The 19960-nt window shown below is 44.2% G+C and overlaps 1 protein-coding gene across 1 annotated transcript in view; it reads right to left on the bottom strand.

Moving 5' to 3' along the window:
• The window catches only part of SERPINF2 (serpin family F member 2), a 101101-nt gene extending 81371 nt beyond the window's left edge, over positions 1 to 19730 (bottom strand). The window contains exons 1-2 of the mRNA XM_077480570.1: positions 19630 to 19730; positions 19467 to 19524 (exon numbers count right to left, since the gene is read on the bottom strand). Of these exons, the coding sequence (XP_077336696.1) occupies positions 19467 to 19524; positions 19630 to 19679 (108 nt within the window). The 5' untranslated portion in view covers positions 19680 to 19730. The remainder of the gene's footprint in view (positions 1 to 19466; positions 19525 to 19629) is intronic.
• Positions 19731 to 19960: the final 230 nt, after the last annotated feature.

Genomic DNA, 19960 nt, shown 5'->3' with positions numbered 1-19960 from the left:
AACTCCCACCCTCTCACTCTCTCCACCCTCACCCCTTGGAGTCATCTTACCCGCCACTGGGGATGATCTGGTCTTAGGGGGGAAAGTCCGTGAGTCCCTGGAAGAGGTGGTCAAGTTCTCTGTAGCCAAGTACCTCTCAACCAGATCCACAAGTTTATCTGCATTTTCTGGGTCTCCATGGCTTACCCATTTTTGGATGGCAGTAGGAAGAGCTCTCAGGAAACGATCCATAACCACACGTTCCACAACGTTTGGTGCGGTCAAAATCTCTGGCTGCAGCCACTTCCTGCTCAGGTGAATGAGATCATACATTTGAGACCTGGGAGGTTTTCCAACCTGAAAAGTCCAGTTATGCACACGCTGAGCCCGGACTGCCAGGGTGACACCCAGCCGTGCCAATATTTCTGCTTTTAGCACCACATAGTCTTTTGCTTGGTCAGGCTCTAGGTCATAATAAGCTTTCTGCGATTCCCCAGTTAACAGAGGGGCCACCAGTCCAGCCCATTGCTCCTTAGGCCACTTTTCCCTTTCAGCAGTCCTTTCAAATGTGGTCAAAAACACCTCCGGATCATCCTCTCCAGTCATTTTTGTCAGTAAACGGCTCACACCAAAGGTTGCGGTATTATTGTACCCACTTGCTTCATTGGTCTGCGGACGTTGCTGTATCAATGTCTCTATTTGCTGTTGAAAATTCTGCTCTTGCTTCTGCAACAGGTCTATGAAGCGGGCTTCAGATCGCTGCTGGGCTTGTTGCTGAGCCTCCAAACTCTGCTGCAAAGTTGCATTTGTCTGCTGCTGGGCTTGTTGCTGAGCTTCCAAACTCTGCTGCAAAGTTGCATTTGTCTGCTGCTGATTTGCATTTGCCTGCTGCTGGGCTTGTTGCTGAGCCTCCAAACTCTGCTGCAAAGTTGCATTTGTCTGCTGCTGGGCTTGTTGCTGAGCTTCCAAACTCTGCTGCAAAGTTGCATTTGTCTGCTGCTGATTTGCATTTGCCTGCTGCTGGGCTTGTTGCTGAGCTTCCATACTCTGCTGCAAAGTTGCATTTGTCTGTTGTTGAGCTGCAAGGCTCCTTTGTAAACCCGCATTTGTTTGCTGCTGATTTGCATTGGCTAGAGCCAGCTGTCTCAGTATCTCCTCCATGCTGGCCTTAAAAAAAAAAAAAAAAAAACTGCCAAAATTCTCCACCAACTGTGAGGGGTTAGCTCGGTAGCGGGTGTGTGTGACCCCCTGGATGGGTTCACAACACAAAGTCAGGCACAGCAGACAGCGGTGTAGGTTCAAAAAACAAAAGATCCGGTTTATTTCTGCTACATGCAGTGATACATAAACAGCCAAACAAAATAAAACAAGAAAATAAATCCTGGTCAGCTTGACCTCTAACTACACACGTAGACTCCCTGTCTAACAACTGGGTGCAGCCTTGTGCTGCCCCAGTCCCTGTCTCTATTGTAGGGGTTTGCCACACAGGCGTTAACTCACCGCACAGAACAGATCTCAGACTCCCCAGTCTATACACACAAAACTGGTTCCAGGATGGAGCATCTCCCTATGCATGCTGGGGTTTTTTGTAGAGGCCTTAATGAGCCCACTTACTACAGCTGGGCTCATTAACTCTTCCCCTCTAATTGTAAAAGTCTGCATAAAGCCTGAATCTAGGACACACATATTTCCCATCCTGAATACAACCAGGTGATTTTACCTGCGTGCTGCCACAATATATTATATATATATATATATATATATATATATATATATATATATATATATATATATATATATATATATATACACACATATATATATACACATACACACACACACACACACACATTTATAAATTCAGGACAGTAGAGGGCAACAGACGCCTACAAGCCATTTATCGTTTACAACTTATGCAACATTTCAGGGCACCAAGATCTTTCATCATGCAAGGGTTTGCCAGATTAAAGTATTTAGGGTTTTTGAAACAGCGCACACACAGTGAACAATAGAATCCTCTGTTTTGAGTTTATGATATGCTGATGAGAATCAGAGATTATAATATATAATCTTCCCCTCTATATGGCTGTAGAACAACCTCCCTCGCCCCGAATTTGGCAGGACTGTCCGGGGATTTGATGCAAGTTCCGACACATCAAGGCCCAGAGTGTGCCCCCTCACAGATTTCAGTGGTGCCCCTCCCGGGTTGCTCAGGTAGCTGAGACATCGCCTCTCTGCAGAGCTCTCGATACTTGGGGCACATTGCCTGCATCTCTCACCTGGTGTCTCAGGTGCAGACACCGCTTGCCAGCAATCTTTACTGTACTGTAATGAAGAAGTGGGCAGAGAAAAGATATGTATGGGGAGGCAAAAGGTAAGTCGTGGACGGAGAGACTGTAGGCTTCTACCTCCCCAAAGTGTCCCTTATTCTCAAGTAGGGATGAGCTTTGAGTTGAACTCATGTTCGACTCGAACATTGCCTGTTCACCGAACAATTTGGGGTGTTCGCGGCAAAGTCGAAAAGCCGCGGAACACCCTGTACAAGTCTATGGGAGAAATCTAAAGTGCTATTTTTAAAGGCTTATATGCAAGTTATTGTCATAAAACATGTTTGGGGACCTGGGTCCTGCCCCAGGGGACATGTACCAGTGCAAAAGTTTTAAAAACTGACGTTTTTTCGGGAGCAGTGATTTTAATAATGCTTAACCACTTCAGGACCGCCGTATTGCCATTGTACGTCAGCACAATGGCACAGGCAGGCAGAATCACGTACATCTACGTGATTGCCTTCCAGCGGGTGGGGGGTCCCATCGGACCCCCTCCCGCTGGTTACGGCGGTCCGATTCGGTCCAGGAGCGCTCCGTGATGAGGGGATGGCCGTTCGTTTTCGGCCACCCCCTCTGGATCACTCCTGGCCAATGAGAAGCTTCCTCCCCTGTGTATTGTTTACACAGGAAGGAGGAAGTGATGTCATTCTCCTCGGGGCGGTCTTTTTGACCGGACTACGAGGAGAAGAGTAAAAGTAAGTCTGCACGAACACTACACTGACATGTAGGTACACACAGGCACACAAACCCCCCCCGATCCCCCCCCCGATCGCCCCCCGCCCCCCCTCCCCCCCCAGTCACAGTGTCACTGATTGCATTGATCATTTCTTTACTGATCAATGCATTCAGTGTCAGTTGTGACAGTAAAAACTGTCAGGACAGTTAGTGTTAGGTCCAGGGTAGCCCCCTATCACCCCCCAATAAAGATTTAACCCCCTGATTGCCCCTAGAGTTAACCCTTTCACCCCCTTTTGCCAGTGTCACTAAGCGATCATTTTTCTGATCGCTGCATGTGTCGCTAGGTAGCTAGTTATTTTTTTAGGTTCACCGCCAGGTTTTTATATCGCTAGGTACCCCGATATACTACCCAATAATGTTTTTAACCCCCTGATTGCCGCTAGTTAACCCTTTCACCCCCTTTTGCCAGTGTCACTAAGCGATCGTTTTTCTGATCGCTGCATTAGTGTCGCTACAGTCGCTAGGTAGCTAGTTATTTTTTTAGGTTCACCGCCAGGTTTTTATAGCGCTAGGTACCCCGATATACTACCCAATAATGTTTTTAACCCCCTGATTGCCGCTAGTTAACCCTTTCACCCCCTTTTGCCAGTGTCACTAAGCGATAATTTTTCTGAACGCTGCATCAGTGTCGCTAGTGTCGCTAGGTAGCTAGTTAACTAGGCTCCCAAAAAGTCCCCCACATGTGGTATCCCCGTACTCGGGAGAAGCAGCAGAATTTATTTTGGGGTGTAATTTGACTTCTGCCCATAGCATGTGTGAGCAATATATCATTTAGTGACAACTTTGTGCAAAAAAAAAAAAGTTTGTAATATTCCCGCAACTTTTGGCAAAATATAAAATATTCCATGGACTCAACATGCCTCTCAGTAAATAGCTTGGGGTGTCTACTTTCCAAAATGGGGTCATTTGTGCTATTTTGGCATTTTATGGCCTTCGAAACTGTGATAGGTAGTGAGGAGTTAAATCAAAAATTTGCACCCTTAGAAATCCTGAAGGTGGTGATTGGTTTTCGGGGTGCCGTGCGCGACTAGACTCCCAAAAAGTCCCACACATGTGGTATCCCCGTACTCGGGAGAAGCAGCAGAATGTATTTTGGGGTGTCATTTCACATATAACCATGGCATGTGTGAGCAATATATCATTTAGTGACAACTTTTTGTAAAAAAAATTTTTTATTTTTTTTTTTTGTCATTATTCAATCCCTTAGGACAAAAAAAATAAATATTCAATGGGCTCAACATACCCATCAGCAATTTCCTTGGGGTGTCTACTTTCCAAAATGGGGTCATTTGGGGGGGATTTGTACTGCCCTGCCATTTTAGCACCTCAAGAAATGAGATCGGCAGTCATAAATTAAAAGCTGTGTAAATTCCAGAAAATGTACTCTAGTTTGTAGACGCTATAACTTTTGCGCAAACCAAAAAATATACGCTTATTGACATTTTTTTTACTAAAGACATGTGGCTGAATAAATTTTGCCCTCAATGTATGACTAAAATTTAGTTTATTCGATTTTTCTTATAACAAAAAGAAGAAAATATCTTTTTTTTTCAAAATTTTCGCTCTTTTTTCATTTATATCGCAAAAAAAAAAAAATCGCAGAGGCAATCAAATACCATCAAAAGAAAGCTCTATTTGTGGGAAGAAAAGGACGCAAATTTCGTTTGGGTGCAATATTGCATGACCGCGCAATTACCAGTTAAAGCAGCGCAGTGCGAAATTGCAAAAAGACCTCTGGTCCTTAAGGTGTTTATTGGTCCGGAACTGAAGTGGTTAAAGTGAAAAAGTGTAATATTCCTTTAAATTTTGTACCTGGGGGTGTGTATAGTATGCCTGTAAAAAGGGGCGCATGTTTCCTGTGCTTAGAAATGTCTTGCATATTAGCCTTTAAAATTAGCACTTTTGATTTTTAACGTTCAAGTCCCATAGACTTTAAAAGGGGTCCAAAGTTCACAGGAAGTTTAGGTCTGTTTGCAGTTTCTGTTGCGAACCGAACCGGTGCATTCATTATAGTTCCATCTTGCTCACGCACAGAATAGTTAAATTGGTAATACTGGTAGTTGCAAATTACATTCTGCAGGTTCCAGAATAACTGGCTGATACACCTATCCATACATCAGTGTAGAATCTCCCAATACAAGATAAAATTGTCAGCATTTATATGAAATCACATGACAGACACTACATCCCCTACTGGACTAGGTGCAATAGAGTACTTCCACTATGATGGTTTTTAATAGAGGGTTGGGGCTACAAATGCGGAAGAATACTACTGTTTGTAATTCAGCCGAGTGAACAAGTTGTCCTCACATGTTTTGCCAAACCAAGCAGCTAGCCTTTTTTGGCGTTATAGGCACTTTAAAAAGTTATTGTTGATTTTGTAAAAAAAGGTATCTGATGCAAGGGCTTCCAATTTGCACATTAACTACTCTTCCATCTACCTCTCAATCCCACATTTCTATTTAGATCAGGTTCTTTAATAAGTCAAACATCAGTTTGCAAAAGGTCAGTAACTGATCTGACTAGACTAAAGCTGAAAGCTGCAATCTGCTTAATATGTGTAAGTGCACACTATTGCCCTTTACATTGCCTTAGTAAATATTATATGTCACAAAGCTATGAATCTAGGGTAATATTTAGGGTGTCATCTGTTTTGTAGATTAGATTGTAAACCAAGTTAAACTGGGACTGAGCCACAAAGAAAAACAAGAACCTTGACATTTGATAAGCAATGTTTTATTTCTCTTCTTTGTGCATTATGTTGCTTAATCCCGTGGCTTACTTCACATATAACTAGGTATATTACGACATTGGCATGGATTGCTTAAACAGATGTAAACCCTAACGTGTATTACATGTTCTCTTTTCTTCTGTTAAAAATACTATTGAAAGGATTTTCTTATATTTGTTTTAAAAAAAAAGTGCAAATACCTTTGATTCTGGCAAAAATCCAGGGAGCTCATAAATAGTTCAGCACAGTAGAACTTATCAGTTAACACAAGTCTCATTTTTCTTGGACTACAGAACACCCCCCACCTATGGAGAAGAGAGAGGGGAGATATACTGTAATCCTACCATTTCCTGTCCTAGTGGGATAGATTGTAAGCTCTAACGAGCAGGGCCCTCCGATTCCCCCTGTCTTGAATTGTATTGTAATGTAATGTCTGCCCTAATGTTGTAAAGCGCTGCGTAAACTGTTGGCGCTATATAAATCCTGTATAATAATAATAATAATAATAATAACAACAACACTCCTCCTCCGCAGATATAATCAGGGCCGCCATCATGGGGGACAGCCCATACACATGTAAGGGGCACGGTCACCCGGGCACATGCTTGCCAACTGTAATCTGTCCCGCTACAGCTCAGTCCTGGGCTTTGTCAGCAGCAGCATCATCGCATCCAAATACATACACTGCCGGTGGTGTATGCATTTAGAAGAACTGAATATCCTTTCAATCTCCTGCAGCACTCTGATCCTCAATAAGCCGGAGCACAGCCAATGCCGACACTGCAGAGAGGGAGGTGAGCTCAGCTGTGGTCTGAGGAAAGTTTGTACAGCTAAGCAGGTAGCCTAGATAACCTGAACGTAATTTATGACCATTCCAATTAATCCTGTGTTATCCAAACTCTGTACAATATAAAGTTTAAACTCTCCACATAAACGAAACAAACATTCTATATACAAAAGAACAATTCTCAATAAACAGAGCAGAGCACAGTGTTCACAGCTATTTGCATAGTAGCACTATTGTATGAACACTGATTATTTAGTGAATAATTTATGTTCATAGAGGATTGTTATTTTGTGTTTACTCCGTTAGTTCACAAATACAGGTGCGACCAAGCATGGATGTATTTATCACGCGTCACGTATAGGGCAACCCATTAATTTCAATGGGCTCCCCTATGAGCAAGCAACACAGGCAAGAAGTCCTTGAAAAGTTTTCAAAAGTGTGCTACACTAAACCACAGGGTGCTGTGGCCCCATTAGGATTGGAATGACCGTTGGCAGATACATGGGTGCCATCGACAAATAACGGCGCTGCTAAAGGGCAGCACATTTCTGTGCATGTTGCAAAAGTACGCAATTTTTTGCATGCATTCCCCACACGCATAAAAACGAGAGTTAGACTTACCGGTAACTCTGTTTCTAGGAGTCGTCCAGGACAGCACTAGAGAGATAGGCTCCACCTCCAGAGGCAGGAAACACAAACCAGATCTTTAAAGGGCGGTCTCCGTCCCTTCCCCTTCAGTCTTGTAAACGAGAACTTCCCCGGAAACGGCTTCTGTAATGACAAAAACACTTGTCCAGCATTATAACAGCATATAGGGAGGGAATCCATGCTGTCCTGGACGACTCCTAGAAACAGAGTTACCGGTAAGTCTAACTCTCGTTTTCTCTAGTCGTCTGTCCAGGACAGCACTAGGGAGGATCAACGAGAACTTACCAGATTAGGGGGGGGACTACCGCTTGAAGGACCTTTCTCCCAAACGCCTGGTCTTGCGCTGAGATAAGGTCCAATCTGTAATGCTTCATAAACGTCGAGTAGCTTGACCAAGTTGCTGCTCGACAAATTTGTTCTGGTGTTGCTCCAGCTCGCTCTGCCCATGAGGTTGATAACGCCCGTGTGGAGTGAGCCATGGGGGGAAAAAGGACATTCCATTTTCATTCCTTTGTAGGCTTCTACAATAGCTTGTTTGATCCACCTTGCAATTGTATTTTTTGAAGCTTGTGACCCCAATTTTTTACCCGCATGTAAAACAAATAATGCATCTGATTTTCTAATGTTTTTTGACATCTCCAGATATTGTAAGACACAGGCTCTCACATCCAGTTGGCTGAACTCTACCTCCTTAGGATTAGCGGGAGACCCACAGAACGAAGGCAAAACCATTTCCTGTGTTCTGTGGAATTTTGTCACTACTTTGGGTAAAAACCCAGGGTCCGTGCGCAACACCAGCCTATCCTCAAAAACTTGTAAAAACGGCTCTTTCACCGAAAGTGCCTGAAGCTCGCTAATGCGTCTGGCTGTGGAAATAGCCACTAGGAACACAGTTTTAAGCGTGATCCATCTCAAGGAAGGTTCTTCTTCCAGAGACTTTTTTACCCATCCCTGTAACACAATTGACAGGTCCCATTTGGGTAAAATTTTGAAAGGAACAGGTTTAATCCTGGTTAACCCCTTAAAAAAACCTGCTAACTAGCGGGTCTATCGCCAGAGGTTGATCCAAAAAAACAGACAGGGCCGCAATTTGTACCTTTAAGGTACTAATGGCCAGTCCCTTATCCACACCGTCTTGTAAAAATTCCAAGACTGTCGGGATACTTATAGACACCTTTTTAGTGTCCAACCATGAACAAAAAACTTTCCAGTACTTAACATAAATTGCTTGGGTTACTTTCTTCCTACTAGAAAGAAGTGTTTTAATTACCCTATCCGAGAGTCCCTTAGACTTCAAGAGACTCTCTTCAGACGCCAGGCCGATAATTTTAGGGTCTGTAGTTCTGGTAACAGAACTGGACCCTGGGACAACAGATCCTCTCTCTCGGGCAGTATAAGGGGAGGTTCGTCTGTCAGGCCCAGCAGTACCGAGAACCATGGTCTCTTCGGCCAATACGGAACCACTAGAATCAATGTGGTCCGTTCCTGCAAAAATTTCCTCAGGACTAGAGGAATTAGCTTAAATGGGGGGAAGGCGTAGCAAATGTGAAATGCCCAGCTTTGTGCCAAAGCGTCTATCCCTTTTGCCCCTGCCTCTCTCTCTAGGGAGAAGTATACTGGGACCTGGGTGTTCGCTTTCCTGGCGAACAAGTCCACTTCCGGAAGACCCCATTTGCGCACTAACATCTGGAAAATCTCCCTGTTTAGTGACCATTCTGATTCGTACACCCGGTGTCGACTCAGAAAGTCCGCCAGGTGGTTGTCCACCCCTTTTAGATGGACCGCTGAAACCGATTTTAGGTTTTCTTCTGCCCAATGCATGATCGTACTTGTTAGCTTGATCAAGGACAGGCATCTTGTTCCTCCCTGCTTGTTTAGGTAGGAAACCGCCACTATACTGTCCGAGAGAACCTGTACATGGTGGTCCTTCAGATCCCTGGCGAATACCCTTAAGGCTTCCCAGACTGCCTGCAACTCCCTCCAATTGGCTGACCTCTGGGACTGTGTCTTCCCCCAGCATCCTTGGGCTACCTTCGACCCCAAGTGGGCCCCCCAGCCCCAAGCACTGGCATCTGTGGTGATGCGAACAGACACTGGAGGAGACCACCAAAGACCCCGTACTAGGTTCTCTTCTCTCTTCCACCACCAAAGAGACCTTTTGGTCTTTGAGGATAGATGGATAGTCCCGTCCAGGGACTCTTGTGTCCCGTCCCAGCTGCTCAGAATATTGGCCTGGAGACACCTGAAATGAGCTCTTGCCCAAGGAACTGCAGGGATTGTTGCCACCAATAGGCCCAATCCTGCCATAGCTGACCTGATGGAAATTGTCTGATTGGACTGCAAGAAGGTTACCATCTCTTTCACCTTTATCACTTTTTCCCCTGTGAGGAAGACTTTCTGTGATACTGAATCCACCAGAAAACCTAGATACTGTAAGGCCTGTGTTGGTATCAGGTGTGACTTCTCTTGGTTTATCAACCACCCCAGCCTTTTTAGGCAAGAGATAGCTACCCTCAGATCTCCCTGCAGTTGGAGCTTTGAGGGGGCAAAGAACAAAAGGTCGTCCAAGTACGGTATGACAGCGATCCCTTTCAGTCTTAGGGGAGCCAATGCTTCTGCCAGGACCTTGGTGAAAATCCTGGGAGAAGAAGACAGACCGAATGGCAGAGCCCTGAATTGGAGGTATCAAATCTGACTTCCCCAAAGAATCGCTATCCTCAAATACTTTTGAGAGTCTTCTCGAATCGGGATGTGAAGATACGCGTCCCTTAGATCGAGAGAGGCCATGAAACAATTTGGAGGGAGTACTGATCTCACTGTAAAAATTGTTTCCATCCGGAATTTCTTGTAAGTTACCCACTTGTTCAGTAACTTCAAATTCAAGATCAACCGGAATTTGCCTGACGGTTTCCTTACTACAAACACGTGTGAATAGAAACCGTGATTTATTTCCTGTGGCGGCACTGGCACTAGAACCCTCTGATCTATTAAATCGCCAATTTGCGACAGCAAAGCTGACGCTTTCTGGGGGTCTTTGGGAGGTTTGGTCAGACACATCCTTGCAGGTGGGACGTGTCTGAACTGTATTTTGTAACCCTCCCTGATGATCCTCAGGATAAAAGGATTTGGGGTAGCGTATTCCCACTGTGGGAGGAACTGCCCCAGTCTCCCCCCCACAGGAACCGCGTCACTGGGATTTAGTGGTTTTTTTAGAAGAGGAAAAGAGATTGCTTTTCCGTTTTCCTCCCATCCACTGTTTCTTAGGAGTTGACTCCTTAGAGGTCTGTCCTTGTGACTGTCCCTGCCTTTGAGGACGAAAAAAGCGTTTACCTGTAGTCTTCTTAGATTTGACAGGAAAAGCCTTCTTCTTGTCCGCAGTACGGTCCAGGACTTTCTCAAGGTCCTGTCCGAACAGAAGGTCTCCCTCAAAGGGGATGCCACATAACCTCACTTTTGAGGCCGAGTCTCCTGACCAAGACTTCAGCCAAAGTGCCCTGCGCGATGAATTTACGAGGGCAGCGGTCCTGGCTGACAATTTAACAGACTCCGCAGAGGCATCTGCTATATAGCCTGCTGCTTTATGTAGCATAGGAAGGGAATCCAGAATTTCTTTTCTGGAGGTCCCACCTTCCAAGTGGCCTTGTAATTGTTCCAGCCAGACCTCCAAGTTGCGAGCCACTATTGTCGTGGCCATTGCAGGTTTTAAGTTATTCATGGTTACTTCCCATGACCTCTTTAACAGTACCTCCATCCTTTTATCCATGGGTTCCTTTAGAACACCCATGTCCTCAAAGGCGAGATCTGTTGACTTTGCACACTGGGAAAAAGCTGCATCTACCTTGGGCACTTTATTCCAAACACAAGAGGGGTCCTCGCTGAAGGGGAATCTCCGCTTCATGCTTTTAGGGAAAAATAACTTTTTCTCTGGCTCCTCCCACTCTTTTTTGATTGAGTCTATCAGTGTGCTATGAACCGGAAAGACCCTAACTGAATCAGTTTTTAGGGTCTGATACATCCGGTCATGCAAGGACAGGGAGACTGGCTCCTCTCTGATTTCGAGCGTCTCATAAATTACCCCCAGTAAGGCATCAACCTCCTCGAGTGAGAGCCTGTATCTGGGAGAGCTTGACCCTTGAACAGGATGATGCCGCCTCACTTAGGCCATCCAGAGAATCAAGTTCCTCCTCCTCCGATTCGTCACCTTCTACTGGGGTGGAAGCAGAGGGAACTGCGGCTGGTTTTGGGGTTTCAAGGTTCGCTAACATTGCTTTGATGGACTCCATTTATTTCTGTACTCCAGAAATCAAATCCTTACAAGCTCCCGTAGCTTCCTTATAGACCAATTTGTCTATGCATGGTTTACAAAGGGGCTTGGACCATCCTTCTTTTAATTTACTCATACATGAAGGACATCTCTTCTTCCCCCCTGACCTCTCTGGTTCTTTGGGCAGAGCCTAAGGCAAGAGAAGGAGAGAAGAAGGAAGGGAAAAAACAGACAAGCCAACGTCAGCGAAACCTTTAGCAAAATAGGACGCCTTCACCAAACACCTATGTGCACCCCACCAACCGCTAACAGGATTCGCAAGACTCTTTAGTCCGGATCCTGTTTGAGAGAGGGAGGGAGGAAAAAAACACCTGGACCATTTCAAAATGCCTATGCATTGATTAGTCCATTACTCCCCCCCCCCCCCCCCCCCCTCTCTCCCAGCCCTTTAGGTACAAGACACCTCTGTGTTTGCCTACCTGAGCTGGTTCGTCTCCACTGCATCCATTTTGATCGGAACACGCCTGGAGGCTTCCCTTCGTAATGGCGATAAAGCGATGCAGCACGAACGCTTGAAGCACACGCCTAACTGCCTGGATCGTAATGGCGATAAAGCGATGCAGCGCGAACGCCTCGTGGCTGCAGCTTTTTAAAATAGCCGCCAAGGTCCCGAACGTCCACGCTCGCCGCGCGACCCGGAACCAGTAGTGGATTGCCGGAAGTCCTCTATCCTCCTCCTGTGATGCACAGGCCGGAACTCGAAGCCTGTGCCCGCCCCCCACCTGACTTCGCGCCCAATTTTGAACCTATTGTCAGGTGGGGAAACGAACGCCCTCCCCGGGCTTCAGAAGGAGAACGCTGGTTCGAAGCTGCAGTCAACCCGACCGGAGGACTTCAAAACGTCCGTTTACCAACAGGTAATCCGAACTCCTTCCCCGTCTCTTATGGGCTATCCCACCGTCAGGGGAAGGAGAGCTCCTGATCCAGCCTCCTCCTCCGGTGGAGGAAACACAAAAGACTGAAGGGGAAGGGACGGAGACCACCCTTTAAAGATCTGGTTTGTGTTTCCTGCCTCTGGAGGTGGAGCCTATCTCTCTAGTGCTGTCCTGGACAGACGACTAGAGAAATATATATTTTTAAACAAATATACTTACACACTGCTTTCTTTAAAGCCGTCCCCACTCCTCTCCTGTACATACCGCCCACTGTCATAGCCTCCACACTCCTCTTCAGTACATATTGCCCACTGTCATACGCTCCTCACTGTCATACACTCCTCTTCTGTGTATACTGCTCACTGTCATTATTATTATACAGGATTTATATAGCGCCAACAGTTTGTGCAGCGTTTACAACATGAGGGCAGACAGTACACTTACAATACAAATCGATACAGGAGGGACTAGAGGACCCTGCCCGTTAGAGCTTACCATCTAGAAGTCATACACTCCTCTACTGTACATACTGCTCACTGTCATATCTGCCACACTCCTCTCCTGTACATACTGCCCACAGTCATATCCTCCACACACTGTATGGGACAGCTGCATTGCCTTCTTCATTGCTCTCTGCCTGCAGACTGGATGCTGGTTTGAGCGCCACTGTACATAGGTATACAGTGGGGATCAAAAGTTTGGGCACTCCAGGTAAAAATGTGTATTAAATGTGCATAACGAAGCCAAGGAAAGATGGAAAAATCTCCAAATGGCATCAAATTACAGATTAGACATTCTTATAATATGTCAAAAAAGTTAGATTTTATTTCCATCATTTACACTTTCAAAATTACAGAAAACAAAAAAATGGCGTCTGCAAAAGTTTGGGCACCCTGCAGAATTTATAGCATGCACTGCCCCCTTTGCAAAGCTGAGACCTGCCAGTGTCATGGATTGTTCTCAATCATTGTCTGGGAAGACCAGGTGATGTCAATCTCAAAGGTTTTAAATAGCCAGACTCATCTGACCATGCCCCAACAATCAGCACCATGGGTTCTTCTAAGCAGTTGTCTAGAAAACTGAAACTGAAAATAGTTGACATTCACAAAGCTGGAGAAGGCTATAAGAAGATAGCAAAGCAGTTTCAGATGTCAATATCCTCTGTTCGGCATGTAATTAAGAAATGGCAGTCATCAGGAACAGTGGAAGTTAAAGCAAGATCTGGAAGACGAAGAAAAATATCAGACAGAACAGCTCGCAGGATTGTGAAAAAAGCAATTCAAAACCCACGTTTCGATGGGTTTCGCTACATATGCTTCTTCAGGGTACATGCTCTAAAGATGGCAGCCAAGCGAAGGGTCTTAAAATAAAAAAAAAAAAAAAAAAAAAAAAAGACAGAATCCCAGGTATAACACTCCATCCTAGGGTACTAAACTGTCAAGTTGCCCAGAAGCCCCACTGGCCAACAAGATGGGATTACATTCCTTAATACACTTTATATCCAGGATGACACAGTTACAAAAGATGGATAGTAAAAAAAAGACTCCTGAGAGGAAAAGGTAGGGATGGACATCCAGAATAAAACATGTAGCTGAAACCACTATACTTCACTTCAGACATCTGCCATAGACTGCGTTTGCCTTATATACAATTCTTGTCACCAATACCAAACAACTGACCCCAACAATGGGACACTATTCCTTCCACTGACACCAACTGCATGGCCCTATTCTTCCCACTGACACCAATGATTAGGCACTATTCCTTCCACTAATACCAATGATGGGGCATTCTTTACTCCCATTAATGCCAGGGCATTTTCTACTCACACTGGCCACAGTAGAAGTCGGAAGGACAGTAAATTGGCCCCTTATTCAGAAAATTTGAAGACCCTCTACTAGTGGATTACTTAGGCCATGGGGCATTCCAGTCCGTCTCAAAAGCTACTAAAGTCAAACTGGATTTACTCAACTATACTTCACAAACACTTTATGTAAAGATTGCAGTTAATCTTGCTGCGGTCTAAACTTTTCAAAGTTTAGAATAAAAGGCTTTAGCAAACAGATTATAAAAAGCATATATTGCCGCCTACATAAAAAAACCCTGAGGAGACTGTCATTTGGTATCAGTGCCCTTTACCCTTTGGCATTTCAGCACATTTTCTGTGAAACATGCAAATATTTGCATTATTCTGAAAACCTATTCGACAATAGCAGAACGGGTTGCAACGCTATCATCACCACCAAGCAAAAGTTTGTAGCATAGTCAATATATAAAGCTCGCACCAAACTTTGTACTTAGATTATCATTAACCAAATATATCAGCTCCATTGCCATAATAGAGTTGCCCCTACAAAAACACAACACTCAATTATTACCAATTAAAATGCACAAGAACAAGTCCCATGGCCGTGTATTGTAACAGTATTTATATTAATATTTCCAAAATTTAAAAAGCATCCCAAAATTTAAAATATTATATTATATTTCTTTATTGAGTTTTACAGACATCCCAAGAAAGTAGAAGATATAGAAAAAGCATAGCATCTAGCTCTAGGTGAATGTAGAAAACTAGAAAAATAGTGTGGAAAATCTGCATGGAGTTGATGTTATCCCTGGGTATAGAAGGCAATAAACTTAAAGGGGTTCTAAAAGCAGTTTTTTTTTTCCTTTTATCTTATTGGAGGCAGGAGGATAAAAAAAAAAAAAAAACACACACCTTCAGTGTACAGCAGCCCCCCTAATACTTACCTGATCCCCATCTCGATCCAAGCGATGTTGCACGAGAGACTCGGCTGTCCAGGACCCTCCCTCCTGATTGGCTGAGAGCCATAGCAGCCACCATTGGCTCCCACTTCTGTCAAAGTCAGTTAGCTAGTGATATAACAGAATCACAGTCGGGAGGTGGTTCAGTTATCCTGACGTCCACCAGGTTAACTGCCAGCGATCAGTGGTGCAGCGTGTCAGTCTGACACACCGCTACACTGATCTTGGGTAAAGAGTCTCTGACGGAGGCTCTTTACCACATGATCAGCCTTGTCCAATCATGGCTGATCATGATGTAAACAGGAAGAGCCATTAATCGGCTTTTCCTCACTTGCGTCTGACAGAAGTGAGTAGAGGAGAGCCAATCAGCGGCTCTCCTGACAGGGGGGCTGTGATGATTGTTTATCAGCGAATCCCCCCTGCAGATGCCCACCCAGGACCACCAGGGTTCCCCCCAGACCACCAAGAATGCACACAAAAAGGTACCCCGCAAGGTATGCCACCCTGGACCACCAGGGAGATGGCAATCAGTGCTCATCAGCCATGCCTGCCTGTGCCACCCATAAGCACCCAGTGTCTGTCCCCTATCAATGCCCATCAGTGCCACCTCATTGGTGCCGTCTCATCAGTGAAGATTTATTTTTTATTTTTAAATTTCTGGTCTTTGTTTAGCAAAAATTAAAAACCGCGGAAGTAATCAAATACCACCAAAAGAAAGCTCTATTTGTGGGAACAAAATGATAAAAATGTTGTTTGGGTACAGTGTAGCATGACTGCGCAATTGTCATTTAAACAGCTACAGCTCTGAAAATTGGCTTGGGCAGGAGGGGGGAGGTTAAGTGCCTGGTACTGAAGTGGTTAAACAAAAAAATAAAAATAAAACCCACTTTAGCATCACTAACATACCAGTCTACATCATTGAAGCGGTATTAGACCCAAAACAAAAAATGTATTATATTGCAGCCGTGGTGGCTGCATTGTTTTGTTTTTTCCCCCCTTTGGATTTTTCCCTTCTGGTGACCTGGCCAGTAAACTGAAATGCACTTACTGGCTGGATGACCAGGTGAAACTAGAAGAAAGCAAGCCTAAAAAAAAAAGAAATAAATAACCTGATACAGCCACCATATCTAAGGGTTGGTAGGCTGCGATACAATAAGGTTTGCATCCCAAATTTTAAATTATAATGTGTGTGCTCACAATTTCATTCCCAGAATGTCCGCGGCATAGCACTATGGTGGCGAGTCACACAGCTATTCGCACTGAAGCGTGTTCTGCCATTTTCTAACTTGCACTAGCTTTGGTTGCAGACCAGTTGGCTCAGGAAGCTGGAGCAACAAACTTATATCAGATTTTGTGTAAAATTTGGCAAAAGTGCGAGTGAAACTTTATCTCTGTTACAACAGGTTATGGTGAACATCCCATGATGAAATCAAGCGTTGTGAATTGCATAGGCTGTGTAAGGAGAGTGGGAAGATGTCCATGATGACGCAAGTGGGCAGCCAAAAAACGCTAAGGACGGATGCAAATGCTGCTGATATAGTGAGAACCTTGGAATGCTTATGCTGGTGTGTTTTTTTGATAACAAGGGGATAGTTCACTACGAGGTCATAGAACACGGTACAACGGTCAAGCAACATTGTTACATGGAAATTCTGAAAAGGTTACGGGAATCTGTTCAGAGAAAAAGACCAGCACTGTGGCCTGACAAGTTTCTCCACGAAAACAATGCTTTTTTTTTTTTTTTTTTCAGGACTTACATTTTGACACCTCATACACAACAAAAAAAGAAAAAAGAAATAACAGCAATAAAGTTCAGTAACCCAAGGCAAACATGGTTACTGCACAGTGCTATGCCCTGAAATGTATCATTAATCTATTAGAGTTTCCCATCTTTGTATTCAATTTGTCAAATTCTTTTCATGTGTATAATCATAAAACACCCAGAATATTTGCAGTGGATGTAGGTTCATAAATATAGCCTCTGAATTCCCATTGATCTGTAGCTATCACCACCTAAAATGCTTTGCAGCATTTTTTGTATTAAAAGATTCACCAGTCCAAAGGTGGGATCCTTTTCGATCTTAAAGGTCATGAGCAAGTGAAATATAGGCAGGTGTCAGGTCCACATCTCCCTGCAGGGTCAATGCAGCATCACCTATTGGACCTACTGCAAAAAAATAAAAATAAAAATAAAATGGCACTACAAAACCTACACCCCCCACCAGCTAAAGTCTTGTAACATAGCAAGCACAGCGAATTTGACAGAAATGGTCACCAGGTTGGTGGCACAACACTATTGACAACCATTTTTCAGAGTTGGATGGGGGGGGGGGGGGGGGTTCCATCAGTATGGATGAGCTGAGATGTGTTTGGACCCAAATTTCAAACCCGCCTGAGGAGCTTTTCTACCAAGAAGCGGTCAAAGTGGGCGGTCAGTCAGAGGCGGTGGAGGCATTCGGCATACACATGCAACCCATGTCCCAACACGCATGAGCTCATTCCTGGTCACTAGTAAGGATGAGCTCCGGTGTGTTCGCACAGCCCATGTGCAGAACCCGCCAGGAAGTCAGCACTGCGCTGCACTAATCACAGGCAGTGAGACATTTCCCAATCTCTGCAGCCATGCATCGGGAAATGTCTCACTGCCTGTGATCAGCGCAGCTTCGACTTCCTAGCGGGCTCTGCACATGGGCTGTGCGAACACGCCGGAGCTCATCCTTAGTCATCAGCAATAACAGAAAATGGAATACTCGCCTTTCTGTAATTTTCCTTTCCTGGTGCCTATCCATGGCAACATACACCATATGTATGCTGCCATGAAGGCACCAGGAGAAAATAAAAAGAATGAATAAATAAATTGATGCTGCATGGACGGGAATCCTACAGTACGTGAGTATCTGGTGAGAAAAAAGCAGCAATATTTATAGTTTGCATTTTGTTCCAGGCATGGAGTTTCGTTTTAAATTATATTCAAAGGCATACCATTTTTTTTCTGTTTGGATGGAGTGGAGAAGAGTTAGAACCCCTCCCTGTCAAGTTAGCGGTGTACCTAATGAGAAAATGAATCTTGTATTTTTTCTGGTTACCACCATGAGTGACATGGAAAGAAAATCGTAAATCCATGTTTTTTAGAGCACTCGTCTGAGCGTAAAACTTTCAATGGGCACACTTGATCCTGTGACAACTGTCTAATGCTGCATACACACGATCGAAATTCCAGCCAGAAAAAGACAGATGAGAGCTTTTCATCGCAAAATGCTACCGTGTGTATGCTCCATTTGAATTCAGCTGTCCGAATTTCCGCCAGCCAAAAATTAATAGCATGTTCTCAATTTTCCAGACGGAAAAAACTTTCCATCGGTAATTCCGATCGTGTGTATGCAATTCCGACACGCCAAAAATCACGTATGCTCAGATTCAACTACGAGACAGAAGCTATTGAACTTCCTTTTTCTAGTCACATCGTACGTCACCACATTATAAATAATGGGAATTTGATGTGACCGTGTGTAGGCAAGACAGCTTGTGCCAAATTCCGTTGGAATTGCGTCAGGAAAACCATCAGAGCTTTTTCCAACGAGAATTCCGATCATGTGTACGCGGCATAAGAGGGGAATTCTCCTTACTTTTGGGATGATTTCCTCCCATTTCCAGTTATGTCTCCAAGGCAGGAATAAAAGGGAAATCTCCCCGGCAGAACATAGTGAATAAAATCGTTTTTTAATTAACCCTTCCATGCTTTATCACAGGGATCTCCAAACTACGGCCCTCCAGCTGTTGTAGAACTACACATACCATGAGGCAAATATAAAACTCTGGACATTCATAGACATGATGGGAATTGTAGTTCCTGAACAGCTGGAGGGCTGTAGTTTGGAGAACAGAGAGAAAAAAAAGAAAAGGAGGACAGTGTGTAACATTTAGGGCCCATTCACGCCCACACAGACAAGGTGATTTTCCTTATGTCCTATTGTTTCAGTTCCCACCAACATGCTGCATTGGTGTGTGCTGAAAAAATATACATTCATACACAGCACCGGTTGCAATGCACTTCATAAAAATGAACAAAATGTCATTTTGTAACATAAAAAAAAGTTACATTGTTACAATGCATCAATCAACACACACCAGAGCATGCATGCTACATTAATTATAACACACATCCATCAGTGTAACTGGACCCTGACTGCTCTGAAAAGGTTAAAAGTTGGCTATTACAAAATGTTATTTTGCACAATGCATTGCTAGGAAAACATAAGAACAAGTTACAACATACATGAAACAAACTTACAGCTAGTGAACAGCAAACTCCAGCCAGGAAAAACCAGAACAGCACTTTCCCCATGATTCTGAAAAGGACAAAAATCAGGAGTTCACCTTATAGTACATCACCCCATCAATGTTCATACATTATATACAAGTATAGGAGATGTGAAGAAGTCCTCATCACCCACCTGATCCTCCGATGTCCTGCACTGTCTGCACACAGCAAGGTGATTAGCATCTGCCTTGCTGGATGTCTGCCCTGGCCCCACCCCCTATGACGTCACCCAGTGAGTTCCTCTATTACAACATCTACAACTTGAGCTTTTAGGTAAACAGTCTAAATCCCCATACACACTGTAAGATTGACTGCAGATTTTTGTCTTCATATTTACCAAAACCATATAATATGAGGTCAAAACTTAACGCGGTTGTATAGTTAGTTTTATTACTTTTACCTACAGGTAAGCCTATAATAAGTCTTACCTGTAATTAAAAGGAATATCTCCTAAACCTGTACGA

Source organism: Lithobates pipiens, unplaced genomic scaffold (genome assembly GCF_037356315.1).
Source record: "Lithobates pipiens isolate NorthernLeopardFrog02 unplaced genomic scaffold, aLitPip1_a1.2 Scaffold_16, whole genome shotgun sequence".
NCBI lineage: Eukaryota > Metazoa > Chordata > Amphibia > Anura > Ranidae > Lithobates > Lithobates pipiens.
Note: the sequence above shows the minus strand (reverse complement) of the source record. Positions and strands in the feature narration are given on the sequence as shown.